General features: G+C 40.9%; 1 protein-coding gene across 1 annotated transcript; it reads left to right on the top strand.

The window, feature by feature from the left end:
• Positions 1-240: 240 nt before the first annotated feature.
• SNAP29 (synaptosome associated protein 29) lies at positions 241-8,668 on the top strand. The gene is made up of 5 exons (XM_053993949.1): positions 241-559; positions 1,993-2,189; positions 2,371-2,456; positions 3,438-3,542; positions 4,586-8,668. Exons 1-5 carry the CDS (start codon positions 350-352, stop codon positions 4,741-4,743), a joined length of 756 nt encoding a protein of 251 aa, XP_053849924.1. The 5' UTR covers positions 241-349; the 3' UTR covers positions 4,744-8,668.
• Positions 8,669-9,318: the final 650 nt, after the last annotated feature.

Raw genomic sequence — 9,318 nt, forward strand, 5'->3', positions numbered from 1 at the left:
GGCGCACCAATCACGCCACAAAGATGGCACCGCCCAGCGCGGCTTCACTTCCGCCCGGTGTACCGCCCTCCCTGCCCGTGCCCCTCCCTGCGCAGCCATCCCGCCGCATATTTCCCGCTCCCCCCGCCGCAGTGGTTCCGCCCAGCAGCCCCCTGTCTACCAGTGGCGCTGCGGCGCGCTCACCCCGCCCGCGGGGGGGGAAGGCGGTCGGTGGCTGCGCCCAGCGCTTCCGCCCGGCGCTCGGTGCCGTGGGCGGAAGCAGCGGAGCGGCCGCGGCCCGAGGAGGGGGTTCGGGGGGTTCCGTGAGGGGCGAGGACTCCCCGCGGACATTCTCGCGGTCGGCGGTGCCATGTCGGCGCTCCCGAGGAGCTACAACCCGTTCGCGGAGGACGAGGAGGAGGATGTGGCGCCGGCGGGTCCCGGCGGGGCGGACGGCGCGGACCGGCAGCGGTACCTGCAGCAGGAGGTGCTGCGCCGCTCCGCCGCCACCGCCGACAGCACCACCCGCTCCCTGTCGCTTCTCTACGAGTCCGAGCGCATCGGCGTGGCCGCCTCCGAGGTGGGTCGGCGCCGGAGCGGAGCCTTCGCCCCGGGGCAGCTGGGGAGGAGCGGCCGCAGGGCCCGACGCCCCCGCCTCGCTCAGCTCCGGGAGGGGAGAAGGGTTCTCCCTGTCCCCCGGAGAGTTTCCTGAAAAGTCCCTCTTTACTCGGGGTTTTTCAGCCAACCCGTCCCTGTGTTTTTGGGGTGGTGGCGTTTGGGTTTTGAGGGAAAATCCCAGTTACAGCCTGTGTGTCTGAATAGTATTGAGGCTGGGACTGGGCCGTGTTTTCAGCTGCTTTCAGCAGTTCTTATTAATTTTTAGCTGACTATAAGGTTTTTAGCAGTCCCCTTGGCTAGACGAAGAGCCTTCCCTGTTAGTTGTTTGTGATGTGCTTCGGTTCACCTTGATTAATCATTTCCTTCATTCCTCAGGCTCTGTTTCAGCACTTTGTGCTCGGGCTCAGGTCTTGTCCATTGTGTCACCTGCTGTAATGGGATGTTCCTTGGGTGATGTGGTTGTCTGAATTAACCCCAGAGCATCCCCAGGCTGCAGCCAGTCCTTATGCTCAGAGAGTTTTTGGTGGGACTTCTGTGAACTTTCAGACTCGTGATTTGTTTGTCCAGGAAATCACAAGTGAGGAATCAAGAATTCAGGCTTGACACAGGACCTGTGGTAAAACTTGAAGTCTGTGTGTTTGTGCTTTATTGAGAGGGTAATAAAAAGAATATTCAACTAAAATTTCCCAGACTTTAGCAAGAATACGAACACAAGTTCTTTGTTTTGCACTGGTGGTAGCTGCAGGCAACTTTCCTGCCAGCATTAATCTTTGGATTACTTTGGAATAGTGCTTGTGCTGCTGAATTAGAAAATAACATACTTCAATATATAAAAATTTCTAAATCCTGCACTGCTAAAATTAACTAAAATATTCCTGAAGTCTGAGGAAATTCTGTTTGTTTATTCTGTTTATTTCCTTTGGTTATTCTATTTCTAAATAATCAGAAACGTCCCAGTAAGGTGAAAATAGAATCCCTTCCCAATGAAAGTGCCATTCATAACTAGAAATTGCCCTGCTTGCTCATTCCTCTGCCGTAGACCTGTGCATTTCCACCACATCACCCATCTGGTGGCCAGCCATAGATGAAAATGTCAGCTTGACAAAAAAGACTAGTACAGAAAACTGGATGTTGATTGTGGTAGGTGCCAGGAGCCCGGCATGTCACAGGGATGAGGATTTTACAGCTGGTTAATGCAGTGGCTGATGTGCAACTGTTGATTGAAGTACCCTGGAGGAAGGGGGAGCAAGGGAAAAAGCTGTTTGCCCTCAGAAATAATCTGCACAGATGAAGAAATGCTGTTATTTTTCTTCAGAGTGGCTCCTTCAGTGTTAATTGTTTGATGTCTCAGTTCATCCTGGCTGTATGATCTGTTTTTCTGTCAATGCCCCTTAGGAGCTCGTCCGTCAGGGAGAGGCTCTGAGGCGCACGGAGCAGATGGTGGATAAAATGGACCAGGACTTGAAAACGAGTCAAAGGCACATAAACAGCATCAAGAGTGTTTGGGGGGGCTTGGTAAACTACTTCAAAGCCAAACCACCAGAGAGCAAACCAGAGCAGAATGGAGCCCCTGAATATTATGGTAACAGCAGGTAAGTAACATGAACTTTTTATTTGGGACTTGTCTCCCATAGCATCTCTGAAGTGTCACCAGAAAAGAGAACATCTGTTGGTTCTTTGAAACTCCTGTAAACTCCTGAGGTGGTCTAGTTACCTTTTTTCTTTAATGCTGAGGTCAACAACAATGTTTTCTTTTTATTTTTTTTTTACTAGGTTAAAAGAAGCAATGATGTCTAGTAAAGAACAAGAGTCAAAATACCAGGAAAGCCATCCAAATTTAAGGAAGCTAGATGATTCAGGTTTGTTAACTTTAGTTTACACTGAATGCCTGTCATCTGTGTGGGGCAAACTTGCAGTGATGAAGGCAGAGACCCTTCAGCCTGCCCAGCTGCTGACTTACCTTGCTGCCTAACATCTGGAGGTTGTATCCCGGCCTTCGTGCTTTGAATTCTAGGGAATTGTTTCCATTAATGTCTTTATAGCCATAGTGTAGATGTTATACCTGCTAGAGACTAAAAGCGGCCAGTGCTTATATTTTGCAGGGAGTGCACACAGTGTGCAGACATGGTTTCCCTAAGTTTGCCAAAATGTTACACGTTCAGAGGTTCTCCTTTTAACCATTGTTTGTCATAGTTTTCAGATACATTGTCCTTGTTATTTCAGACATGGATTCTAACTCTTCATACTGAAGTAATTTCTTGATTCTCAGAAGGTGGTGCATGGAGTTTGGCCTCATTCCTCTGTCTCTCAATCTGTTAACTCCTATGAGGGCTTTTCCATACTAAATAACTGTTTCTTTATAAAGTGAGCCGGGGTTATTTAGCACGGTAGGAGTGGGACAGCAGCAGGATACCGGTGATGTTGTTGTGTGAATAACGCAACGAAGGCTTTTGGGGGCTCGGGGCCCATCCCGCTGCGTGCAGTGCCGAGCTCTGTCCAGCAGAGGGCAGAGCGGCTGCGGCCGCTGCCTGCGGCTGCCGGTCACCGTCCCAGCCCTTGGTCCCGCCTGGATGCGCGCTGGGGACTCACTCGGTTTGCTTTTCTCCCCCAGCTCCCTGCCAGAACTGCAAGTGGCAGCCCAAGAGAGAATAATTGTAGCTTAAGTGTTCATCTTGAGAGCTGGCTATAGACAATGGTCGTGGACTAGTCCTTGTACTCTGGTTATGAGATTACCTGGCAGCTGTGTGCAAACTAATTTTTAACAGCCTTTCTAAAACTTCAAAACCTCTTCTCACATGCTCTTTCATTATATAATATTCTGTACTCTATACTTTTAACAGACATTGACTTCAACAAAGCAGATTTAGTTTCTTCAGTACAAAAGGATGCCTATCCAAAGAACCAACAACTGCGAGCTTACCACCAGAAAATTGATACCAACTTAGGTGAGTGAGGAAACTGAAGCTGATTGATGTGATACAATTGAGAATTTCTGATTCCTAAGCCAGATAAAATAATTAAGTGATATATAGCCAACACTATTTTGTTTAGTTATCGTGTAAAATTTGATGATAACTTTAAAAATAATTTGCTTGTATTTGCATTTCAAAACTATCTGTATGGTACATCAGTTTAGACCCGAATAATTTAAAGCAATGCACAGCTTTTGAAATACATGTTTTGCTAAAAATTGCTAAGAATTGAAAGGCACCAAATATTTAACTTGTGGATTTACTGCATTTCTTTTATTACTTCTCAAAACCATTCAGGTGAGTTTGCCTTTCTTTGTTCTGTAGCATATAGACAAAGTGCCTGTTTGCTTACATCTGTCACTGTGTAGCTGGCCTAGTTATTTAGATTGGGAAAAAAATCAGAAAGGAATAAATCAAAAAGAAATGGTGAGTCATTAGAGCTAGTGGAAGCCCGTTTTTTCTGTTCACAAGCTGTGGAAAACTTATTAACTTCAAGAAGCATTTATATCAATCAATCATGCAATGAAATTGTCACCTTTTGGTCAATTGGAAAATCTAGAAATGGGAGTTTTTAATCTATGATAAATAACTGTTTAAATCTTCAGTGCACTGGTATTATCACTGCTTGAAATTTAAAGAAAAACAATTGAGGTAGTGAGCTGTGTATGCTGAGCAGAGAAAATATGTACCAAATTTTCTATGACATACCTTAAAAAAAAAGGTAAAAACTACATTAGAGGGTATGTAATTTGGTAAAGATCCAGTTTGGTGTTAAGCATTTGCTTAACACCAAATGTAAAATGTAAAAAAGGAGGAAGTGACCATTTCTGGTAGTAACAGTACAACTGTGAACATACCAATGCTTCCTCTATTCCAGAGGAATGCTCACACTTGAGGAATTGTATCTAACGTTTTCTAACCCAGGCTTTTGGAGAAGAAGGAATCCTGATAGTGTCCATTTAGATAGCCTGTGTTGTAGCACTTTGATTCCTTATGGTCCCTCTCTACCCTGACAGATGAGATGTCTTCTGGGCTAAGTCGCCTGAAAAGCCTTGCTCTTGGCCTGCAGACTGAAATAGAAGAGCAGGATGATATGTTGGATCGGCTCACAAAGAAAGTAGAGACACTGGATGTCAACATTAAAAACACTGATAGGAAAGTCCGACAGCTTTAAAGAATTTTTAGAATTTCTTTTGTTCAGTGTTGGTTCATCCTGAATGCCTCATCTCAACCGATCTCTTACAAAAAATCTTGGGCGATATCCGTTTCCCTTTTTTTCTGCTGTGTTACTGGTTTTGTTGTCATTAAAATTACATAGCCTTAAGTCAGCACAATACTTTACATTTCCTCTTAGTCTACATGAGAAAAGTGCATGTGGAGTAAAATCTCTCAGCATTGGGTCAGGATGCCCCACTCAGTTGTGTAACCGCGTCACGTGCCTGGAGGAGTTGGCACTCCACAGAGCGGCAGTGTCCTTGGCCTGGGAGCTGTGATGAGAAAAGGAACGGCATTTTTGCCTCTGTTTTGGGGAGGGGGCAGGGAGAACAGAATGTGCTGCTTTGTTCAGAAGAAATGTTGCTAATTCTGTTTACCTACAGATATGTTAAATTCAGAAAAAATGCTGATTTCCAGCTGTAAAAATATTTTTAAGTGACTGTTCTGCGGCATTTCTGGGGCTTAAGGAATGAACTGTTCTGTGGAAGTTGTAAAATATCAAGGGTGTCATGCAGTAATGGTAATATCCTGTGTGTGTTCCCTTTCCTAAGATGACTTTGCCCAAATGGTGCATCCACAAATTGTGGTTTTTATGTTTGGGTAACTAAATACTTTTGCCTTCACAGTCTTGTCAGTAAAGATCTCTAAGGGTATCTTATGGTGTGCAAGAAATGTTCATTGACAGTGACCCAAAAGGTTTGGGTAACAAAATCAGGACTTAAATGTATGTGCTCTTAAAGATTCTTTTGCAGAAATGGTCACCATCTGTTTTTAATTTTCTGCTCTTTCTCAGCTTATTCATTTAGGTGGTTATTTGAAAAAACAGCTTCCATTTTAGAAATGGTGAGTTGATTTGGTAGTGCACAAACAGATTGTAGAAGATTTTTCTTTAGCATTTATTTCAGATGTGATTATGGATTGAGCAGATGCTGTGCTTTACTAAGTAATGTGACTGTTAAGGAACTCCACTATGGTTCACATGGATCTGTGTTGGCTTAGCAGGTGTGAATAATTCCTGCAAATGAAGAAAAGCCCAAAACCATTTTTGAGTCTTCCAGATAGAATTTGGGCTTTCACTTTTTGTTCTTTTGTAGGGGTCAGTGTAGAACAAAATCACAATTGTGCTTCAGCCTGAAGACATGACAGCGAGAACTTGCTGTCTGTCTTGAAAACAAGCAAGGTACTCCTGTTTGGAGGGGCCAAGGGACCTGTGTCAATATTGGAACATCACAGGTGACAGTGTGTGGCTAGGAAGAGATTGTTACTTCTTTTGAACTAGTGCCACATTGCCTTATGAATTAAAGAAAGACTTTGGTGTTTGGGGCTGTCTAGCTTGTCCCCTTCACAGATACCACATTCATACCCCACCCATTCCTTTTTCAAGGGATGTGTTACCTTGAGCTCATTGCCACAAGGTGCATCCAATTGTCAAGGAGATAAGAGAAACTGAGCCTTTCTTGTTTTACTGTGTCTCCAGAAAGTTCACTTGTAGAAAAATAAATCACTAAAAACGCTACACTTATTGGACATAGTATTATGGAAAAAAATACTATTTCTGGCGTACAGACAGGGTTGAGTTGTGAATTAGATTTAAGGTGAGACTCTGTTCCCGTTGTTACTGATGGCATTGATTTCAGTCTCCCCCCCACAAAACAATTCTTTTGGAGGGACATAAAACTTCAAGAGCAATTGAATACCTTTAATTGCTTTTTAATTTTTCAGTTTGTATCATTTATGCACATAAAGAATTATAAATAGCCTATTAATATTAATATATCATTTTACTAATTGGTTTTATACCATGATTAATTATCTTACTCTGTTAGAATATTTATTAATTATATAATTTGATGTCTCAAGACAGTTGATACATTTATTTAGTGAATTATATAGTTGTTAGTGTTCATATGTTAAGTACCACAGTGAAGGAAGATCAAAATTTTGATTATAGCTGGTTTAGTTTCTTATTGGTTTAAATAACACTCCTTTTAGGGTGAAATCTGCCTTCACTTGTAAGCAACTGTGTCACAACTCGGTGTTTGCTCCGATAGCAAGGATGGACACTGAGACTTTCTTGACTAAGTTAAGGCAAATGGAGGAAAAATGTCACTGCAGGATCTGGTTGTGTTATGTGTAGTAAGAAATCTGGAGCTTGAATCCAAGCAAAAATATTTGATTTAAGGGTGAACTGTGCTGCCTTTCTGATGTAAGCTATTCCATTTGTAGTCTGAATTACTTCACAGAATTAACTCAAGTTTTTGAGCAAATGTTTAGTTATATTTGCCTTATGAAATATTCAATGCATCCTGGATATCTTGGATGCCTTTAAAAACACAGGCAGGGAAGGGAAATAAAAAAGAAATCCCTATTTCTGCTTAGGGAATAAAAAATAAATCCCTATTTGTATTTTGAGAAAAAGCAGAGCAGAAACCCAGCCATGTGGATCTCAGCCATGTGGAATCTATACAGAGGTCTAACTCCTCATGTTGTGTAACAATCCCATTCACTGCCTCAGTAATGTATGTCTGCCTTTGCTTAGGTTTTCTTACTCTAGTTATTATTTTGTTTGGTTTTAATGGCCTTGTTTTAAAGGATCATTTCCCACACTGGGTTTCCTTTGCAGGGGGAAAAAGATGGTGCATGGATATAAAAGAATTTCTGATACAAACTGAATTGCTTGTGTCAGCTTTCATATTGATTTTTGCTAATAACAAACTTAAGTCTAACTGACATGAGGAGACACCACTATTTTATAATAGTGATGATAGTTTTTATCTCTTGGAATAATTTTTCATCCTACAGGAAAAGGAAATTTAAAGGAAAATAACCCCATGATTTTTGCTTTTCCAGGAAATGCCATTTTGCATGTATAGTGAAGGATTTAGTTCAGTAGCTCTTCTTACTGTTTCCTGAGATGGAGTTTTATTTCTTCTTGGATACTGTTGAAAAACTTAAACTCTGTAGAGTCCAGGACTTTCAGAAGAAGTTTAATTTGCACTCGTATGCTAATTTTTGATAAATTATTTTGCCTGCATATTCATGTTGGCATATAAGCTGGTGTTCTTGCAGTAAAATAGCTCTGGTTAACTTTATTGGCTTGGGTAGAAATTTAATAAGGTCATAAGAAAATGGCAAAAAAAAAATTAAGTATTCTTTATACAAGGCAATTCGCCAGTTTCTCAAAAAGTTTGCTAATCAATTTTGGAGAGATCTTAAACACTGGGAAACAGCATATGCCCTTCAGAACACAGACAAAATTCTAAAAGCAGCAAGGAGAAAGAAGTGGAATAACCAGTATCTGATGACTAGACTCCTAGGTGTATTTGATTTTTAAATTTCCTGAGCATTGAATTAAATCTTGTAACAAATGACATGTAGCTGAATTTTAGACTGTACAACACAGATTTTTTTTTTTGCTGTGCTGAGCTGTATGGGCCCTACTGATATCATTGGGAAATGATGATGTCAGGGGTTCTTTTAATGTGTGAAATTCACCTGAAATATTTTGCTGCCTAGTAGTTTTTGTGATGTCATTTGTTAAATGGTGAAATAGAAAATACTTTCCAACCAGTCTGCCTTCTGAACAAATATTTTGTAGGCATTTTTACAAGCATAACATCAGATGGAAGTTATGTGTTAATTTTTACTTTGAAATACATAGGACTTAATTTTCAAATCACAGGTAGTGATTATTTGTGTCTATGGCTTTTTAAAATAGAACTTTAAGTCTGTGCCACCCAGGTATAACACTTTTTGTACAAGTCAAATTGCATTATCTTTTATTTAAACGCTAAACTGGACTATAGTTCAGCACTTGAAGAGATTGACTGGAATGAGTGTTGAGTGGTAAGACAGTTCAATAAAAGGTGCTTATTGTTAATGAAGAGTTGTTGCATTTATTTCCCACATTTTTTTAATCACAGCTTCATTGATACTCTTCCCCCATAATATCTGTTAAAACACAAGACCTACTCTGTTAAGTTTGTACCACCATGGACATAATTTTGCAGCTGCTGGGTTTTGTTTTCTGGGAATAAAAGAAGGTATGACATTTCTATGTTATTCTTGAGTAGATTCTGTTAGATCCTGAGAGAGGAATGTAAACCAGCATTTATTTTTGCAAAAGAATTTGTGATGATAAAATAATTCCAGATGTTGCTTAAAAAGTAACCTTGCCATAGTATTTGGTATTATCAGGAATATCAATAACTGGATGTATGCATGAACATGGGACAGGTGAAACAGGAGTAAGGCAAAAAAATATACAAACCTTTTTGAAAACTTTCTTGTGGTATTTGTGTGATGGTAGAAAACTTGTGAATGTCTTGACCTTCAGCTAGGATCTTACTTGTATGTGAAGGGAAGAACTTGGCTTCTGATTTTTTTTTGCAGTAGAGTTTAATTTTGTTTGATACTGTAACACAGAGATTCAAAAGTGCTATTTATTACAAAAACTCTGAAAAAAAGGAAAGTTAGGCTGACATATATTTTTTTTAAATTCAGATAACTTTGGTTTGCTGCCTTTTTGCTGAAA

This window comes from Vidua macroura, chromosome 18 (assembly GCF_024509145.1).
Source record: "Vidua macroura isolate BioBank_ID:100142 chromosome 18, ASM2450914v1, whole genome shotgun sequence".
Taxonomy (NCBI): domain Eukaryota; kingdom Metazoa; phylum Chordata; class Aves; order Passeriformes; family Viduidae; genus Vidua; species Vidua macroura.